Below are 22,064 nucleotides of genomic sequence, written 5' to 3' on the forward strand. Positions count from 1 at the left end.
TGGTGTGGCACATGGGTTAATGTGTTAGACTGCAAGGTCCATTTGAACCACCAGGTCAGTAGTTCAAGCTCAGCACTTACCAACAACAATCAATGGTGACAGAATTCAGGATTGTGGCACCTCAGGGTGGGGGCAGGAGACAGTGACAGGAAGGTGAATGGGGCACTAGAAATATTCTATAGCTTGATCTGAGTGGTGATTACACAGATGTGAATATATGTAAATATTCATCTTGCTGCAACAATTAAAATTTGCATATTTTACTTTAAAAAAATCTAATTCCCAGAAAAAGAATCAAAGATAAATCCAGAGCAGTAATGTTTTCATTATTATATAAGAAAGAATAAAAATAAATGCACTGACTTGCAGAATGGGCCCTTTGGAGGTGTAAATGATGATGTATGCCTGAGTGTTCTTGCTTTGTTTTGTTTTATAAAAGCTAAAGTGAATAGAGAGAAATACTGTTAACTGATGGTACATGGAGGGGATTATAATCATTGTAATGAAACAAGGTGTATAATTTGTTGAATGTAAAACTGATGATCTGCCCTGAAAACTTTCACTCAATTCATAATAAAAACTTAAAAAAAGATAATAAGGGGAAGTGAGGGAAAAATAGCAATGAAGCCGAAAACTAAGTCCAACCACGATCAACAGACTCCTGTGAACCCGGATGGAGACCTGGCTGGCCAGCAGTGTGGCAAGACCTGGAGACTCCTGGGCCCAGAGTCAGTGACATAGCCACAGAGGACGAGAGTGGAGAATGAAGCATCCAGCTGATAAAAAGAGAGGGTATATGTTGCAGACCACAATCACTGAGGTGTTGAGGCCCTGTGTCATGGACGAAAAACCAACACAGCGGCGCCACTCAGGCTTGCTAGCCAAGGGACCCTGAGGGCCCAAGGAAGTAACCTCCGGACGTCCCGGGTTCATTGGCTTTTACCAACTCACTGTTGGGCTAGCTCTGTATAATTTGCTTTAATCCTATTAATTCATTCTATGCTTCGAACTCCAGTAATTGCAGCTTCTAAGAAAATGGTTTCTTATGTGCCTCTCTTAATGTCTCCACTGTGTTGGCAGTGCTTAAGGTCCTGGGAACAAATCTCTCTGAGGAACAAACTCTGGCCACCTGGCAAACATAGCTGTTCTTTATCAGATTATTCAGTTGTGTTTGATATTAACTTAATACATGAGCCCTTGATACCCATGGACAAATATTAAAACAAAAAACTTCTCCTAATGCGAGACTGTAAAAAGTTCCTAAGGCAAGTTTGCTGGGAAGCTCAGGAGACAGGCTGCCCAAGGAATTAACTCAGAGTAGATTGGCGAATTCCGGGGTTTTGGCTAAAGAATAATAGCGTTGGCCTTCTCAGTTCGTCCCCAGGTGCTGACCATTAACATAGGCGTCCTCCTTCCTCCTACAAGCCTCGGCCAGGTAGTCAAAACAGCTGGATTCCTTTCAGACCTTTTGAATCCTTTTTCTCGCTGAAGATTAGGTGCTATAGGTATGTTAATTAGCCTTGAGCAACCTCGAGTTGCTGCCTTGGGATTTGAACCTACAAAGTACTATATAACAATTTGCTTGAATTTCTAGAAAATTAAGGATGTTAAATTATCAAGACAATTTGTGATGTATGTTTTAGAATTTGTTCCTGTAAATCATTGTGTCCTGTTTTGAACGATTAATCACATTTCACTTCTGTACCCTGTCTTAATAATCCCCGCCTTCCTTTGTGTAAAGCTCCTCCCTGCAATAAAAAGGAGGCACAGACGGAAGCCTGCATGCATTACGACTTGCAGGGCATGCATTACGGGTAGGCATTGCAGTTGGTAAGGCATTGCATACTGCCTGCCTAGCCATGATGTTTACAATGCAGGATCTGTCTGACGCCAATGTCGCATCCACTCTGGTCTTGGGGTATCTTCTTGTCTATCTTGTTGTGTCTTTGTGTGTATTTTTTTTCTATCTCTGTCGCCGCCAGATCTCCCTACTGCGTGAACCGAACCCCTATGTCGAGGCCGGTTCTCGACAGGTATAAGCACAAGAATACCCACACTTGCAGATAATACCCACTTGACCTGAGTTCAACGGCTGGATGAACCAGAGCTCAACTAGAAGAAGAAAGAAGAGGAAAAAAAAGTAATGTAATACAATTTGATGAACTGGACCTACACCTACGGATGCAGTAGCTCAAAAGAGGGAACAAATCTTTACAGCGAGGATCAATTCTATCCCCTCAATATACAGGGTAGACAGGGATGGGCAACTTGGATATTGGCTACCTAAAATGTGGGGTGGGGGGCTACAAAGAAAAGAAGTGACTGGCTTACAAGCTTTCAAGAGGGAGCCTAGATCCAGAGGGCATGAAGGAAGGTAGAATCTCTACTAAGTAGTGTCCAATCTGTCTGGGTGGGGTTGATGAAAGGAGATGGGGATAGCACTCATCTGGTACAATAGTGAATAATTACTATCAGGACTGACTATGAGGGTTGGAAATGTAAAGGTAGACATTCTGTAGCAAAAAGAGGGGAGTGGTTGACTTTGCAGTCTAGGAGCAGAGGTCCCTGGGACCATCAAGGGAGAAGAACGGAATGCGGGACCCTACCCAGAGAAACAGTGACCCTAGAGATGGAGGCAGAGATGACGTGGAGAGATGGAACAGCTGGGGACTCTAGACCCAGACAGGGAAAGGGGCTGTGTGCTGATGACCAGGGGGCAGGCTTGTAGGGTGTACCCTTTGGTTGGTTGATGATGCATGGAGGGGATTGTAACCATGGCAATGTAACGATATACGACAGGAGGAATGTAAAGCTAATGATCTCACATGTGAACTATCACATAATTCACAATAAAACATTTTTTAAAATAAATAAATAAATGCACTGAGCCTTCAACTCAAAAAACAATGAATGAATGAATGAATGATTAAAACAGAGGTCAAACAATAGGAAAAAAATAAGAAAGCTGAGAAATAAATACATTAGAAAACATGGTATAAGTGATAAGTAAATCCTAGAAGTTGCCCTTTGAAAAATACATTAAAAAGTAAAATATAAAAGAATTTTATGCTAATCAAGAAAAAAACTGGAAGAAAACAAATATGAGAAACTTAAACTGAGAAAACACATACAAACATTTTTAAAGGAGAATATTTTATAGTCCTGATACTAATAACTTTGAAAATCTCATGAAACAATTTTCTCAGAAAAATGAATTAACAAAATTAACTCAATATGAATCAGATGAACAAACCAATAATTATGGTGGGGGGTAGGGGAAGGAGAAACTGAAAAAGTCATCAAAGAATTATTTCAAAGAAAGATGCCAGACCCAGTTGGTTTTATGGGTGAGCTCTTTCCTGAACTCATGGAACAGAAAATTCCCATGTTATACAGTGTATGCTAGAAGTTGGGAAGAGTTTCAATTTACTTTATAAAATTAGCTTAGTCTTGGTTCCAAAACTGACAAAAATAGTACCAAATACAGACCAATCTCATTTATGAATATAGATGGAAAACCCCAAGTAAAATATTAAGTGATTCTAGCAAAATTGTCAAGGAATAATCTACCTTGAGCAATTAAGTATATTCTAGAAATTCTAAGATTATTACTCTTAGGAAATTAATATAATAAGTGGAAAGAAGAAAAAATCTTACTCATTTTCCTAATGGTTGTTAAAAAGTTTTTTGCTAAAATTTCAATACCAGTTCTGATTTTTTCTTTTTAAATCATTTATCAATAAACTAAGGAGACAAGTTACTAACACACATTTTACACCTAGAGATTCCTCTTCAGAGGCATTGTTACTAGTACTCCATCACCACAAAAGCAGAAAGTTGCATATAAAGAAACTAACAAGTTAGAATGAGCAAAGGTATCTGTCTTAAACATACAAGGAGCCTTCAAAAAATTCATGAAGAAAAGGAATTAACAGATAATGGAATTTTTTGATGGATCCTCATACACTTCTACCACGAAAACCTAGAAAAAAAATAGTGAAAACCTATGCTAAGGTAGCATGAATAAAACATAGAACAACTAACACATAGGCTAACAATACTAAAAGTTAATCTCTTATTAATTGTAATATAAAACTTTTTTTTAAATTAAAATAAAGTTTGCATAAAAACATTTTACTAAATTTAGAGTCATTTCATGTTCCTGGGCAGAAAGAGTTGGTATGGAACTTCTCCACTTATTAACTACCTGTGATGAGATTATAAGGAGCCCTGGAGAACTGACTGGCTGCAAACCAAAAGGTCTGTGGTTAGAACTCACCAGGCGCTCACAGGAGAAAGATGTGGCAGGCAATCTGTTTCCGTAAAGACTTACAGCCTATGAGTTAGAATCAGCTTGACAGCAATGGGTTTTTGTTTTTCATGACAGTATTATAATAAAAATTCTAAGAGAGACTTGTTTTCCCTTTGTAGGAGGTAGCAGACAACCTGGTTGGCATAAGCAAAGAGAAAGAGAATAAACAAGATCTTGGAGAGAAATATGTATTAAAACATATTACAAAGTTATAATAACTAAAGCATAATGATCTGAGAAGGATAATAAAACAGTGGATGAAATGCAAAGCTCCACACAGAAACAAGTGTACTCAGGTTTGTAATGTAGCAATTCCAAACACGGGAGAAACTGATGGGATTATTCAATAAACAGTACTGATAAAATCAGTTAACTATTTGGGAAGAAATGAAATTAGATCTCCCATTCACACTCTTCACAAAAAAATGAATATGTTTGATGGAAGAATTAAATGTAAAAAAATAAAATCACATAGAACCAGAAAAACAAACATACACTACTTAACTGATCTCAGAATGGGAAATGCCTTTCAAAGCTTAAGAGGAAACTAGAAAAGGATGGCAGATTCGACTACAAAAGTTTAAAACATCTGTCTAGAGAGGAAAAGGAAAGAGGTCTACAAAATTGAAATTAAATTACAATGCAAATTTTAAAACTGCAAAAACATGTACAAATTATAAAACTTAAGATATAAAAAGTTCTTTCCAAGCTAAAGGAGAAAAATGCACACTCTGCTCGAAAAGGAACAAAGGACTGGAATAACCCACTGCCAATGAGCCAATTCCAACACCTGGCCACCCCACAGGACAGAGAGCTGCCCCATAGAGTTTCCAATACTGTCATCTTGGTGTGAGGAGGCTGCTAGCTCTTTCCCACAATGCTAAACTTTTGGTGAACAGCCAAGCACTTTAACCACTGGGCCACCAGGGTTCCTTGTTGTTAAGTGTCACTGTGTCAGTTCCGACTCATAGCAACCTATATAGGGTTTCCAAGGAAGGCTAGTGAGTCTGAACTGCTGACCTTGCAGTTCAAATCGACCTTGAGGTCCAGTGCTTATCCAGGACTCATTAAAAGACAAGAACAGGACATTTTAAAAGCAGTCACCTTCTCCAACAAATTACAGCATAAGAAAAGGTAGTGTTGGGGGAAGGGGGAGCAAATGTTTTACATGGACTTTGCCCAAATCCTGGTTCAAGCAAACCAACCGGAAAATGACATTTTTGTGACAAAATGTGAAACTAAATACAAACTGGATATTGGACAATAATAAGGAATTTATGCTAATACTGCTAAGTGTGATAATGTTATGGTAATTATGCAAAAAAATGTCATTTTTAAAAAATATGAGACGTATACTGAATACTCTAGGGCAAAATGTTGGACACCTGTAAACTACTTTTTAAATGTTCCAAAAAAAAACAATAAATGAAGCAGATCTGCCATGCTGCTAATAATTATCAGATAGGCAAAGAAAAGATTTTACACATCAAGTATGTCAATGGGAGATGTGAGAGGTCTTTGTGGATGGGAGGATAAACTCGTAGAACCTTTCATTGAGGGTAATCAGGCAACATGAAACAAAAACTTTGAAACTGTTCAAATCTAGCAAGTCATGTTCAATGATTTATCCCAAGGAAATGTTCAGTGATGGGCACAGAGATATATAAACTTGCAAGTTTATCACCTTACTCATGACGGAGAAATACTACAAATGCTCAAATGTTCAAGCCTTAAATTTTTACACCGCTGCATGTAGTAGTAGTATGACTACTAGGCAGTCATACTAGAGTCCTGGTGTGGCGCTGTGGGTTAATGTGCTGGACTGCAAGGTCAGCAGTTCAAGCTCACCAGCCACTCCTCAGAAGCCTCATACAGGATACCTATGGTTCGGAACTGACTTGATGGTAGTTAACAACAACAGAGCAGTCAGACTACTTGAAGTCCTGGTGTGGTACTAGGGATTAATGTGCTGAACTGCATGGACTGTTTGAACTGCAAGGTCGGCGGTTCAAACTCACCAGCCACTCCTAGGAAACCCTTTATAGAGTTCCTGTTAGTTAGAAATGATTCCACAGTATATAGCATCGTCTTAAATAGGAATCTGTATGTATACACAGGCAAAAAAAAAGGTCAAAAGGGTATATAACAAAATGTTAATGACCATTCTCCCGAGGCATTATGCTTACAAGTGGACTTCATTTTCTTCTTGGTTCTGCAGGGATACTGGTGGCTCAATTTTGAAGAGTTCGGCTGTCAACCGAAAAGTGGATGGTTCAAACCCCCTGAAAACAGTTGCAGCAGTCAGCTTCCCTAGTAATTTGCAACCTTGGAAACCCTATGGGGCAGTTCTCGTCTGTCTTCCAGGGGTGGTGGTGGGGGGGGGGGGTGGTGGCTGTGAGCCAGAATCACCGCAAAGCAGTGGGTTTGGCCTGGGGGTTTTGTGTGAAATTCTGTCCTTTCCAAATGTTCTGCAGTAACTTCTAAAATCAAAATCAAACCTCTGTTGACTGGACACATGAAAAAGGAAAGAAGAAGGACACTCTTGATGGCTGCCACACTCCGGCAGGACACTTTTCACAAGTGTAGGTGCCATAGAGTAAGCCCTGGATCTCAAGGTCGGTTTGAACAGCAAGGTTGACGATTCAAACTCACCATCTGTTCCTTGAAAACCCTATACAGGGTCACTATGTGTCGCAACTGACTGGACAGCACTTCAGAACAATGACAATTCCCAAGTAATGGAATAAATAAAATCCTCCTTAAAAAAATCACATTATGAAAAAAGTAAATTATGAAAGGCAGGCAAGGCCTGAGAAAACAGACCCACTGAGAAGGCGCTGCACCAGCGCCGGGCCTAGCTCCGGCTTTCACCAGTTCCAGAGGTTGGCGGGGGTGCCCTCTTGGCTCTTTGCTCAGCAGCAGAAGGGAAAGGCCAGGTGAGGCTCACACCCCACTCAAGTGGTCTGTCAGGAAAGAGCGGACACAGAGAGAAGAGGCTCTTGCACAGATGCACTGCACTCTCTGGGACTAAACACCCCTACCCCCACATCTCCCAAGCTGCAACCACTTTCAGAAAATGTTTTCTAGACAGCAGACATCAAGAGAAAAAGGAGCCTTTCTTTCTGGGGTGTTCAATCACCACTACATATGGTGCTGCTCTGAATAGACACTTTGTGAGGGAGGGTCCAAATACCACAGCCTCGGGTTATGCGACTGACCACAAACAGCAGTAAATAGATGTGAGGATTTATATTTCCAAGCAACAAAGGTCCCCCTGAATGATGAAGGCTGAGCTTCCAGCACATTCCAACACCCAGGAGATGTTTGCAGAAGAACTACTAAGCACGGGACACTCCTTGTAACACCGTCCCTACAGACAGACAGACACACACACAGACAGACAAACATACAACCTCCTTTGTTCTGTCCCAGGCTCAAACAGAAAGGGAATGATTTGGGTTGAAGGCATTTGACAGTTTAATTCTACATACCACAGACCTCCTGGGATGGGCAGAAGGGCAGGGGCAGAGGGCAGAGGGCAGGAGGCTGAGGAAGGATCCAGGGGGACCCAGTGCCACATGCCACCACTAGAGGCCCTGGACACAGGGAGCTGACCCTGCAGTGGAGGCAGAGGGGAGCCTTAACCTTCCTGGGCATTGAAGGGGAGCGAGCCCACTGCTGCCGCAAACCCCGGGGAAAACCGCTTCACCAGCTTTCTCTGCGAGGCTGACAAGTGCCCGCCTTCGCACTCTTCTCCCCAGGCCCACAAACAAAGTTCTCGGGCAGCCCTTCTCCATACGTACTTTTGCCCCCATTGTTCTTCAGCACTTTGGAGAGGTTGACAGAGGCGGTGCCTAGCAGTTCATTTCTCAGGGTGTGGCAGCTCCAGACCTTCAAATCTAAATGACTCTGGGCCGTGACATTCCTGAAAAACAAACACTGGACTCATCACTTACAAGCAGATGAGAACAAATCAACTATATTGCTGACATGCTGCGGGGAGGGGGAAGGAACGCAGGAAGACACTTAACACAGACCTTAGACACCCCCCAAAGCTGACCCTGTAGTCATCTAGCTAATAATGAACGCTCTATGAGTTCAAGTGATATGGAAACCCTACCCACCCCTGCACCCACAGTACTACATTCAAGAAGAAGGGAGGGTCTCTTACAAAATGATGTTCTCATTCCAGAGGAGCTCAGAGCTCCCAATGCGTTTCCCAGTCTTCTTGGTCTCACTGGGAAGCCCATCCACTGCCACTTCCACAAAGGAGTTAATTCGAGGTTGCCGGTTGTGCACCTTGGGCTTTGCTGACACCACTGACCAAGAGAGAAAGAAAAAGTCAACGATGAGGCAAAGGGCTCCCGTGTGCCCCCTGGTGGCTGATGCTCCTGCTTTTTTCGGTGTGCTATTCCTTTTACAAAATCAGTTTCATTTTCTTCCTTAATCCAAAAAGCATAGTTTAGAAACAAATGTGAATTTTAAAAAAAAGAGAGAGAAAGAAAGAAAAAAAAAAAAAAAAATCACTCCTCCTAACCTGAAAATGGAAATCCTGCTGTAGGAGAAACACTGGGCTGCTAACCCCAAGGTTGGCAGTTCAAACCCACCAGCCACTCCTCGGAAACCCTATACGGGGTCACTATGAGTCAGAACTGACTTGATGGTACTTAACAGCAGCAACACAACCTGAAGACTGAGTCCTGGTGGAGTGCTGTAGGATAAGCCCTGGACTAGTAACCGCAAGGTCAATGGTTCAAACCCACCAGTCACTCCTCAGGAACAACCCCATGGCACATAGCAACAATAACAACAACCTGAAAACACCAGGATAACTATCGGTCAGATTCTAGTCAATCTCTGTCCAGATTTCCATCCTTTACTTTCCCAAATCTTTGAACAATTCATCTCCCTGCAAATTCAGTTTTAAATGGCCACTCAATAAACCCACTGCATGGAGGTATCAAGCTCTGTGACCCATTCTTTTGTTGTTAAACAGGTGGCTGCCAATTTTCTACTCAGTGAAAATTACAATGACTGTCAATATTGGCATGCATTTCTGAGTATGCCTCTAAAGCAGGGGTGGGGAAGCTTTTTTGCTGCCAAAATTTATAACATCATTCACGGGGCCATATAAAATTTTCAACTTAAAAATTAGCCTGCTACATTTGGCTAAATATTTCATTAACTCATCCACCAGCTGCTCCTCGGAAACCCTATACAGGGTCGCTATGAGTCAAAACCAACTTGGAACCACTGAACAACCACAACAATGTGATGGCTGGAACTGCAGTTGCCTTAGCAGGGTCACGCCAAATAATTTCACAGGCCTTTACAGCCCGCGGAGTCCAGGTGTGGCATTGTGGGTTAATGCGCTGGACTGCAAAGTCAGTGTGAACCTCAAGGTTGGCGGTTCAAGCTTATCAGCTGCTCCCTGGAAACCCTATACAGGGTCACTATGGGTTAGAACTGACTCAACAGCACTTTAACAACAATAGAGCCTGTGGGCCAAAGTTCCCCACCTCTAGTCTAAAGGATATGAATGTTTTTAAAGCAGCTTAATTTCTTTCCAAAGCGGACAAACCCAGGTAGGCTCCCTTAGCATATTCATGTCACCAAACACTGCACGGAACTGGGTTTATACTTGTCACTCTCTGTAACCTATGCAGATATTACAAAGCCGGTGGCCAAGATTTAATGAGCACTTACTATAACACTAGGCTATGCACACACTATCTGAATGAATCCTCACAACAAATCCCCGAGGCACCGAGTATTATCATCACCTCCGGTTTACTCAGGAGGAAAATGAGGCTTGGGTAAGTTAGGGCATTGTCCATACTACACAGCCACGGAGCTGTATGCAGGCAGCCTGACTCCACAGCCCACTGGCCTCAACCGCCATGCTGGAAGGTGGACGCTGCTCATTGGCCCTGTTGCTTTTCTTCATTTACTAGAGAGGAGGCCTATTTTTCCCCTGTGCTTGGTAGCCAGCCCATCTCCACTTTCTCTTCTGTTGCTGCCCTTCATGTGGTGGTATTTCTGAAGTTCAGCTGGCACCAGCAAGACAAAGACTCACAGAGCAGAAGTGAAGCAGGTGAACACCCTAGAGCTAGACAAGCATTCTCTTGTCACACGTATGTATGTGATGGGAACCAACTATCAGTAGGAGGAAACACATCTAGACATCTCCCACCCAGTCCCTTACCATGATGGCAAAAGTTCTAATCTCAGCTCCTTTACATCGGGCATTAGCAAACCTCTCCTCTCAGACCCTTCCCATAAGGATCAAAAGTCAAATTCACCTACCTCTTTCCAGGCCCCAAACAAACAGTAGAGAAAATCAAGAAACAAGCATACAAAAAAGTCACAGCTAAGACTTAGAAGCCACGAGGGATGGTGCTAGAAACAGAAAACACTTCAAAGTCCAAAGTTCACTGAGGCCACCTAGTGGAGGGAGAGGAGCGCTCCATGCAGACCCTTGATGAAAACAGGTAGGAAAGATCAGTTTATATTTGTTGTGGCTGTTTCTTCAGTATCTCCTATGTTGTTGTTAAGTGCTACAGAGTCAGTTCCAACTCAGAGCTGAACCACTGACCTTGCAGTTCAAACTAGCCTTGCAGGTGCCAAACTAGGACATCTTTGGTGGATGCTAAATTTAACCCCTTGGTTAATGTGGGGTTTGCCATCTCTTTTCATCGTAAACATAGATTTTTTTCCCCTGTGCAAAAATGTGTACTATTTTGAATGCTTCTTGTCCTTCAGAAAGAAACCAAAATAAAGGCAGCAACGTAAGAACAAGTTTAGATGCGCAGTTTACTGTTTGGTGAAATAGAAATGTCAGTTTCCTACCTGGTACCATACCTCCCCATAAGATTACAGCTTTACAGTCACTTTTCAGATGAAATTCACAAATGGCCAAACTTATACCTTTGAAAAGCTCTGAAGATGGGGTGCCACAGTACAGTCTAGCAGTTGTCTTTCAGTAAACGCCAAAGAGCCAGGTTTTGGTTTGGTTAAGTGTCGTTGAGTCAGTTCTGACTCACAGTGACCCCGTACAGGGTTTCCGAAGTACTGCTGATAATAAGATGCTAAAAATCACATATAGAGAAATGTGAAATAAAACTACACAGAGAAAATAATCTTTTACCAAACTGGAAGATTTTTTTTGTAACGCCTGCCAACACACGGTGTTGGTAAAGACGTGGGGAAGTAGGTACTCTCACATACTGCAGGGACGTAGGATTACAGACATCCCACCCAGCACCTCCACTTTGAGGAATTTACCTTAGGCACATTCTCCCCTACAAGGACATGCGACATGGTGTCCATTCAAGACTTCTCACTGCGGTACCCTTTATACCGACCATCAACCATGGGCTAGCTCAAGAAATGTCTGAACGGCCATACAGTGGAATACTATGCAGACATACCAAATGTAAAAAAAAAACAAAAAAACAATGAGGACGTTCTTTTGTAACTTTGTACTTTAGAAAGTGGTCCTCCAGAGACACTAAATGCCCATGGCTGACTTTCCCACCAAACAACAGACAGACCGCTAAGGGAAACAGTAACGCGAGGAAGGTACCCACTCCTTAGGATGATCAGCCATTTGAGATCAAAACAGCAGTACTGACCCAAAGACCAAGTTCAGAAGGGTTTGGAAAGGAGGAGGAATACGGAAACGGGAAACACAAGGAAGAAGTGGAATAAGCGATTCAATGAGTGAGTCAAAACTTACCCGCACTTGGGTTGTCGAATTTATTTTAATCAACTTTTGATAGAGACAAATACATCATTTTTCAACAGTCTCCTTGCTTTTCAGTACATTTTGTCCATACTGTCAACAAGCTTTCGTTTTCCCTTACTAAAGAACTGTTTTAGGCTGAGCTGCAAGACACGAATGTACCACTGTCTTCACTTCTTGATTATAGGTAAATCTTCATCATCGAAGCACTGCTTTCAGAGAACCAAACAGGGGAAAGTCCTAGGGAGCAGGAGCAGGTACTCATCTCGCACAGACTTGGAAACCCAAGTCTGCCGTGGATCATTTCATAGGCGGAGCCATGGCTGACTGGCAAGCGATTTGCCACCTAATCACTGTCAGCCGTCTGCTTTACAGAATCATTTTACCTGCATGCTCAGTGTTGTCATCAGCCAAGGATATGGATGGGTGTTTTAATAGAACTACAGTGCATGTAATTTTTGACTCACTCTCATACATTGAGAGGATTGCAATTAATGAGAACTAATGAAGTTTATACGATTTGTTGGATGTAAAACTGATGATCTGCCTGTAAACCTTCATCCAATTCACAGTAAAAAGTTTTTTTGAAAAAAAGGCAGCACATGGCCCTAGATGGAAGCTGTTTCAAGAAACAATGATTTCACGTTTTGATATCTTTAATAAAAGTTTCAATGGTTTGTAAAAAAGAAAAAAGACAATAAATGAGTACAGGAAAGGAAAGAACCGAGCGGACGATATGTTTCTTTGGTATCTACACATCTCAACACATGTGCTGGAAGAGGTGTAAAGTGTCTTGGTTTCCTCTAAGCAAGGACACTGAGGGCTGAACTATGTGACTGTTGTTGTCATTAAGTGTTGTCAAGTCAGTTCTGACCCATAGCGACCCTGTATAGGGTTTCCAAGGAGCAGCTGGTGAGCTTGAACCTGACCTTGCAGTTCAAATGACCTTGCAATCTGACACATGTATGAAGCAAACAACACACATTTAAATTTTAGAAATAAGCATGAGATATAAAATTTGTCAAGAGGCACAATTCTGGTCAGGTTTAAAGATCTGAGGTTGGATACTGAGTGCGGCCCCTCCGTAGCCCCCACCCAGGGCATGTGCTTAGTTCCAGACTTCCTCTGCAGAGCTGAGGCTACTGAACAACGCTGTTTCAATCCTGCAATATTTACTGAGGGCCCACTCAGTGCCAGGCACCATTCTAGTTGTTGGGTCATCAACAGTGATAAAAACAAAAAACTCCCTGCCTTTGTGGGGCTGAAGTCTACTGAAGAAAACAGTCAGTAAGTGAAATAAAGTAAAGTAGGTGAAATACAGACAAGGGCTGATAAGAAAAACATGAAGCAGGCAAAGAGAGAGATGTGAAGGGGACAGGGAGTGGGAGCAGCTGTAGACAGCAGACTTTAGTGAAGACCTAAGAAAGTGAGGGGACAATTTAGGTTGATACCTAGGCGAAAAACATTTCATTCAGAGGGACTAGCAGGTGCAAAGGACTGGAACACAGGCGGCTGCCCAGTGAAGTCATGAACAAATGTGGAAGAATAATAACCGAAGATGAGAAATGAAAGGCTTTATCACCTGGGATCTTTTTCTCTGAGTAAGATGGAAAACCTTGGCAGGCAGGTCTGACTTACAATTTAAAGAGTGTTGGCTGATGGGAAGCCATAGACTGGAGGGGGGAAAAGGCCAAAAGGCAGGAGATGGGTCAGGAGGCTGCTGCTGTCATCCCAGCAAGCGATGTCGGCAGCTTACACAATGCTGGGAGAGTTGGGTGCTTAAGATCATGACTCAGAGTTGGACACACGTTGACGGTACTGCCAACGTGTCTATGGGTTAAATACAGGATGTGAGCAAGAAAAATCAAGAGCTCAATTTCAGACCCATCGTAGGTGCTTACTGGCATTCTAGCGGAGAAAGCAAGATGACCAGCGTAGTTGGGAGGACAGGCCCAGGCTGAGGCGGAACTCAGAGCAGGCTGACCAGTAATGGCATTTAGAACCACAAGGAGGAGCTGGACCACTGAAGAGCAAGAATAAATGGAAAAGCGATCCCAGGAAAGGACAGATGCCTGGCTTTACACAGTTTGAACCAAAAGTTGTCCTTTTCTCCTCCTTATTCATGAATTTCACCTATAAAATTATAATCCTCAAGGGATGAATAAGGAGCCCTGACTAGTCAACTGAAAGGTTGGTGGTTCAATCCCACCTAGAGGCTCCTGGGGAGAAAGACCGGATGATCTGCTTCCATAAAGATTACCTGTTGCCGCCCCGCCCCCCCACCCCCCACCCCAAGTCAATTCTAACTCCTAATGACCCTACAAAGGAGCTCTGGTAGCGTAGTGGTTACGAATCGGGCTGCGAACCATAAGGTCAGCGGTTCGAAACTACCAGCCGCTCCGCGGGAGAAAGATGAGGCTTTCTACTCCCGTAAAGATTTACACCCTCGGAAACCCTGTACAGGGTCGCTATGGGTCGGAACCGACTCGATGGCACTTAACAACAACAACAACAACAATGACCCTACAAGGCAACGCAGAACCGCCCCACAGCTTCTCAGGGCTGTAGTCCGTACTGAAGCAGACAGCCACATCTTTCTCCCAAGGGGTTGCTGGGGGATTCGAACAGCCTACTTTTTGGTGAGCAGTCAATTCTGACTACTAATGACTCTACAGAGCCCTGGTGTGGAGCTGGAGGATAAGCACTGGACCTCAAGGTCAGTTGGAACTGTAAGGTCAGCGGTTCAAATCCACCCATCACTCCTCAGAAACCCTATACAGGGTCGCTGTGAGTCAGAACTGATTCGACAACACTAAGAAACAACACACACACACACACAAATTGTTTTCAATGACAATATAGGACAGAGTGGACCTGCCCCACAGGGTTTCTAATGCTGTAATCCTTATACAAGCAGACGGCCACATCTTTCTCCCGGAGCGCCGCTGGTGAGTTTGAACTGCCGACTTTTCAGTTACCAGCTGCCTATTAAACCACTACATCCCAGCTAAGAAAACACGTCCTCTGGCACCGTTCTACTCTGGCACATGCCGTCACTGTGGATCGGAAATCGACTCTACAATAAGTAAGCACAACCTGAAAATTCATCATTAATTACTTCCCAAAATCTGGCTCTCCAGACCAAGGTGTGGCATGCTCCCACCCTCCTCCCCAGAGAGGAGGCTGAGCCCTCGGGAACTAAACACAGTGTGTACCACTTACCTTTCAAAGTAAGCTGGGCCTTCTCAAAAGGCAGGGCCACTCCCAGCCGGCTGGAGCTGGCAGATGCCATGTCATCACTGTGAAACTGCAAGATAAGCACAACACTGGGCTTAGCGGAGACCTAAACCCAATGTGAATAGCGAGCCAAGAGAGACAGAATAAGAAAACACAAATGTCTAAGCCACCGTGGCCAGGCTCCTTCCGGCAGAGTGTCTGTCCGTCTGCCTGGACCTGAACAGGTCTCGGGTAGCCTGCAAAGACATAAGACTGCTGCGTCCCAGTCTAGAGGGAATGTCCTGGGGGCCGTGCACTGGCACAAGTTTAGGGCTCTCCCCACTTGTTTCCCACCCCTCAGAACTTGCTCTCCTGCCTTGACTGATGCCCACTGTCTTAAAAACCTGTTTTGTCAGGTATTTTGCCTGGATTTGGGCTATTTCAGGCAGGAGGGTAAATCCAGGTCCTGCACACTCCCTTATGACTGGAAGCAGAAGTAAGTCTCTCCCATTCCGACTTCACCTTTTCCTTTGTATTATCAGAGTCTGTCATATGGAAAGTACTGATTCACTCAGTAATCTTGCTATTCCAGATGTTGACACACGTCATTAGAAAATATAAAATAAAATACCCATCACACCAGTTAACAGGACGTCACCACTACCCGCCTTTATGGATTGGGAAGCTGTGAAGCTCTTGGTAGACACAGTGATCAAAGAGACACATTTTTATTTTAAAAATGTGTATTTTATACTGTTTTCTGTATAACAACAGGCTCAGTTCATTAATTTCCTAGACTATGTCTACCAAATACCCAAATTTACTAACTTTCATTTGCCTGTTAGTTGTTCTTTAGTGGGAACATGGTATTTCACAGGAAAAACAATGAATGTAGCCCATAATTCAAATACACACAAATGTTTGTTTTTGTTTTTTCAAGAAAACCACTCTACTGGAATATGCGACAGGAATGTTTACGGCAAGCTTCCCACTTTGTCATACCGAATATTAAAAAGCCATGTGTCAAGAGTGGAGCCTGAAGGAAACCAATACATGTCACTATTTCATCGAGGACAGCTTAAGTGAAACTAGCTTTTCCTTTCCTTTTGGCTGTGAGTGTGTTGCTGTGAGGAATACAAAAACTACACAACAGTGAGGTGGCACGGCCATGACTCAGGCAAAGGTGCCCACAGTATTGCTCAGCATTGCTTTTGTGCCACCAGTGCCAACGTGACCACAGTGGAAAAGGCAAACAGCTTATCAGTGTTAACTATGAAAATCATTCTGACTTTGCAAAACCCTAAAGGTCTCAGGGACGCCCAGGGGTCTGAGGCCCACATTTGAAAGCTGCTGCTCTGGAAATACGGTAAAGTACCTAATCTAGTCAACATCAGTGTTGGTTTTTGATTTACTTGTCTCTGCTCTCTCCTCAGCATTTCCGAATTGGAAGAGTTGTAAACCTTAAAAGACACGGAATTAACTTACCACGTTGTTCTTAGATGCCCTGGAGTTGCTTCCGACCCATGTGTACACAGCAGAACTGCTGCACAGGGTTTTCAAGGCTGTGGTATTTTGGAAGCAGACTGTCAGGGCTGTCTTCTGAGGCACCTTTGGGAGGGTTTGAACTGTCAACCTTTCAGTTAGTGGTTGAGTACTTAACTACTGGTTCCACCCAGGGGCTCCTCTAAAAATTAAAATTAAAAATAAAAAGTTGCTTCCGCAGTGTCGATTTCAACTCAGAGCAACTCTACAGGACAGATCAGAACGGCCCCTGAGGTTCCCCAAGGTTTATCTTTACAGGAGCAGACTGCCACGTCAGCTATAGGGCATGCTGGTGGAGAGACTGCTGAGTTCAAACCACTGACCCTTCAGTTAGTGCTGGAACACTTAATCACTGGGCCACTAGTGCGTCTTCTAAAAAAAGTGGAAGTTCTTTACAAGAACATGCTACAGATGTTCTGCAGGAGAACGACAAGGCTTTCTGCTCCCATAAAGATTTACAGCCTCGGAAACCCTGAACTGTGTCGCTATGAGTTGGAACTGACTCCACGGCACACCACCACCACCACCATCACAGGGTGGTGCTGTAGGAGAAGCACTGGACAGTTAACCACAAGGTTAGCAGTTCATATCCACCAGCCACTCCTTGGAAACCCTATAACCCTATACAGGGTCTCTGAGTTAGAACCAACTTGACAGCGCATAAATATAACAAGAGCAGCTAGCTAAGTGATATTGATCTTGACAGTTTACATAGCTAACAACATTCTTTCCGTGCTTCAGTCAAAACCAAACAAGCACAGAATTGTCCTTCTTTCTAAGGCCTGGGAGCACTGTGGCTCCACACAATAAGCACTGGATTGCAAACCACTGGCATGAGGATCAAGCCTGCCAGGAGATCCAAGGGAGAAAGATGAGGCTTTCTGCTCCCACAAACATATAAAGCCTAAGAAACCTTCACATGTGTGCATCGCAATGAGTTGGAATAGATCCAACAGCACTTAACAACAACTACAATCCACCTCCAAGAGCCCTGGTGTGGCACTATAGGATAAGCACTGGACTAGTTACATAGGTCAGCAGTTCACACCCAACAGCCACTCTCAAAAGCCAGTTCTACTGATAGAAAGAGAAGGCATGTGCACAAGAACACCCACACTTGCAGATGGTACCCTTGTGACCTGGCCCCATGACTGGATGATCGAGCTCAACCATGAGAAGAAAGAAGAGGAAAAAAAGAGTGATCTGATACAATTTGATGAATTGACCCACACCTATGGATGCAGTAGCTCAGAAGAGGGAACAAATCCTTACAGCAAGAAACATTCCCACCCCCTCCACATACAAAGTAGACAGAGATGGGCAACTTGGACATTGGATACCCAAATGGCAGGGGGTGAGAGACTACAAAGGCAAGAAGTGACTGGCTTACAAGCTTTCAAGAGGGAACCTAGAGCCAGGGGGCATGGAGGAAGGCAGAATCTCCAGTGAGTATTATCCAATCGGTCTAGGCGGAGCTGATGAAATGAAATGCAGATGGGTCACTTGTGATACAATAGTGAATAATTGTTATCAGGACTGATTGTGAGGGTTAGAAATGTAAAGGTAAACGTTTTACAGCAAGGAGGGGAGTGATTAACTCTCCAGTCTAGGAGCGGAGGTCTCTAGGACCATCAACAGAGAAGAGCCGAGAGCGGGACCCTACCCAGAGAAGCAGCAAGGCCCGAGAAACAGGCAGAGACGATGATGTGTAGTGATGAAGCGGCTGGGGACTTTGGATCCAGAGAGGGAGAGGGACTGTGTGCTGAAGACTGGGGGAAGCAGGGGGAGTGTAGGGGGTGGGTTTGTAGGGTATACCCTTTGGTTGGTTGATGATGCATGGAGGGGACTGGGACCATGGCAATGAAATGAATGAATATAAAACTAAAGTTCTTTCATGTAAACTATAATTCACAATAAAACATTAAAAAAAAAAAACAGTTCTGTGTGTCAGACCAGACCTGAAGTCACTAAACAACAGCAGCTATAAGGCCAACGCACCTCACGGTGGCCATCATCCATCTCTCATAGATGCTATGAAGCTATAGGTTTCGGTGGAACTTCCAGACTTAGGCTACGACAAAGAGCCGATGGATCACAGGGGTCTGATCCATAACTGACCATGGGGAGGTGCAGCACACGCAATGTTGCCTCCCACTTTGCTTGGGGTCGCCTTCAGTTGGGGGCCGACTTGATGGTAGTTAGCAACAACATAAGATATAACCAGTTTCCAAAAGACTTAAAATGGCTAACTCCTTGTTCTGGACAGGTACTTAACCGGCACTCAACCTTACATATAGAGCGGCAGCGGAACGCCCTAAAATGTTAGCTGGAACAGGACTACAGTACTGAAGCTCTCCCTATCAAAATCTCTAGAAGTCTCCAGATTTACTAAAGCCAACAATGAATTCTCAGCCCTCCTCTCACACCACCTACTAGCAACATCGGACACAGCTCATCACTCGTTCTTCCCTCAAACAGTTTGTGTCTAGGACAGGGCACCTGCCTGATGTCCCTTCTATCTCCGCGGCCCCTTTTCAGCATCCTTTCTCGGCTCCTTCTCTACTCCACAGCCTCTAACCATCAGTGTCCCAGCCCAGGCCTTGCATCTCTCCTCTCTCTTATCTCGTCCGGCCTCATGCTTTGAAGATCACGGATCTGTTGATAATCCAGGATTTGTATCTCTAGTAGGAACTTCACGCTTGGACGTGAGACCCTCTTATCTACTGACCTACTTGGCAAGACCCTCAAGCCTCTTCTCCCGACAGTCTTCCCCATCTCAGTTAACGTCAACTCTTCTGTCCAGTGACTTGTGTCAAACGTCAGGAACTCTTCCTTACTTCCCCTTTCCATCTCACAGCCCACATGCAATCTGTCAATAAATCCTGTCACTTCTACCTTCAAAACACTGTTGAACTGATAGGAACGATTGAATTGGTGTACGTTTTGATGTGTATATTCTCAACAAAAATTTTAACTTTTAAACAGAGTTTAGCTCAACTAGTACAAAAGTGTCTACTTTAAGCATTAGGCTCTTTTAAGAATTACCTATATGGATATCTGGTAGCGTAGTGGTTACGAATCGGGCTGCGAAACGCAAGGTCAGCAGTTCGAAACTACCAGCTGTTCCACAGGAGAAAGATGAGGCGTTCTGCTCCTGTAAAGATTTACAGCCTTGGAAACCCTGTACAGGGTCTCTATGAGTCAGAACCGACTCCACGGCACTTAACAACAACATATGGACACAGCCACAGAGGACTAGAGTGGAGAGTGAAGCGCTCAGCTGATAAAAAGAGAGGGCATATGCACAAGAACACCCACACTTGCAGATAATACCCACTTGACCTAGCTTCAATGGCTGGATGATCAGATCTCAGTGCACAAGAACACCCACACTTGCAGATGGTACCCTTGTGACCTGGCCCCATGACTGGATGATCGAGCTCAACCATGAGAAGAAAGAAGAGGAAAAAAACAGTAATCTGATACAATTTGATGAACTTGACCTACCTATACCTATGGATGCAGTAGCTCAAAAGAGGGAACAAATCTTTACAGCAAGGATCATTCCCACCCCCTCCATACACAGAGCAGACAGGGATGGGCAACTTGGACATTGCAGACAAACCATGCCCCTGTGTCTACTGGAAGAACACTGGCTCCACCAGGTTCACAGAAATTGCTCCTTGGCGCCCCTTTCAAGTGACACCAGGGCACACACCATGTCTGCCATACCTCACATATGCCTCTGCTTCCAGGGTCCACTCTCCTTAACCCCAACCGCTTACTAGCTTCATGCCCTGCGTCCTTCACCCTCAGCCACACAGGCTCCGCCCTCACTGTTTCTTGAACATGGAAGACATGCTCCCATTCAGGTCTTTGTACTTCTATCCCCTCCATCTAGACTGTTCCTTACCAGGTCTTCTCAACGTGTGTTCTCTCATTGCCCCCGGGCACCTACTCAAAGGTTACTTGCTTAAGAAGACATTTCCTGACCACGCCATCAACCCCACTTTTCTCACACATTTAGCATCCCTTGTTCCCTATTTTAGCTTTCTCCCTGGCATTTATCATTAACATGCTCCATATTGGATTTCTTGATCTTATTCACTGTCAGTCTCCCACTCCTAGAATACAAGATCAGTGAGGGTTTAGTTCTTAATGCCATCTGTTCCCTACGATAGCCCTAGTGCCTAGAATGGTGCCTCTTCTTACTTGTCACTGTTGTTAGGTGCCATCAAGTTGGTATTGATTCTGTGCACCATAGCATGAAACACAGCCCAGTCCTGCAACCAACCTCACCAATCGTTGCTACCTTTGAGCCCACCACTGCTGCCACTGTGCAAATCCATCCTATTGGGGGTCTTCCTCTTTTTCTCCAACCCTCCACTTTACCAAACATGATATCCTTTTCCAGGGACTGCTCCCTCCTGATAATATGTCCGAAGTATGAGAGACGAAGTCTGGCCATCCTGGCCTCCAAGGAGCATTCTGGCTGTACTGGTAACACAGATTGGTTTGTTACTTTGGCAGTCCATGATACTTAATATTTTCCCACAGCATCCTAACTCTAATGCATCAATCCTTCTACGGTGTCTTATTCCCTGTCCAACTTTCACATGCATATGTGGTTACTGAAGATACCATGGCTTGGGTCAGGTTCACCTTAGGCCTCAAACTGCCATCTCTGCTCTTGAACACTTTTAAAGAGGTCTTGTGCAGATTTGCCTAATGCAATACATTTTTTAACTTCCGGCCTGCTGCTTCCCTGAGTGCTGATGATTAATCCAAGCAAAATGAAGTCTTTGACAACTTCAATCTTTTCTCCATTAATGTGGATGTTGTTTATTGGTCCAGTGGTGAGGATTTCTGTTTTCTTTACATTAAGGTGCAACACATATAGAAGGCTGTGGTCATTAATCTTCATAAGTATTTAAAGTCCTTTTCGTTTTCAGCAAGCAAAGTTGTATCATCTGCATGTTGCAGGCTGTTACTGATTATGCTTCCAATCCTGATGCCACGTTTTTCTTCATATAATCCAGCTTCTCAAATTATTTGCTCAGCATACAGATTAAATAAATCTGGTGAAATACAACCCTAATTTTAAATCATTCAGTGTTCCTTTGTTCTGTTCAAACAATTGCCTCTTAGTCTATACACAGGTTCCTCATGAGCACAATTTAGAGCACAATGTTGTCTAAAGCTTGTCATGATCCACACAATCGAAAGCATTTGCATAGTCAATAAATCACA

The 22,064-nt window shown here is 43.7% G+C and overlaps 1 protein-coding gene across 1 annotated transcript in view; it reads right to left on the bottom strand.

The window, feature by feature from the left end:
- The window catches only part of WWP2 (WW domain containing E3 ubiquitin protein ligase 2), a 185,585-nt gene that overhangs the window by 148,059 nt on the left and 15,462 nt on the right, over window positions 1-22,064 (bottom strand). The window contains exons 2-4 of the mRNA XM_006860202.1: window positions 15,279-15,363; window positions 8,484-8,631; window positions 8,116-8,237 (exon numbers count right to left, since the gene is read on the bottom strand). Coding sequence (XP_006860264.1) covers window positions 8,116-8,237; window positions 8,484-8,631; window positions 15,279-15,348 — 340 coding nt within the window. The 5' untranslated portion in view covers window positions 15,349-15,363. The remainder of the gene's footprint in view (window positions 1-8,115; window positions 8,238-8,483; window positions 8,632-15,278; window positions 15,364-22,064) is intronic.

This window comes from Chrysochloris asiatica, unplaced genomic scaffold, assembly GCF_000296735.1.
Source record: "Chrysochloris asiatica unplaced genomic scaffold, ChrAsi1.0 scaffold00037, whole genome shotgun sequence".
In the NCBI taxonomy this organism is placed as follows: domain Eukaryota; kingdom Metazoa; phylum Chordata; class Mammalia; order Afrosoricida; family Chrysochloridae; genus Chrysochloris; species Chrysochloris asiatica.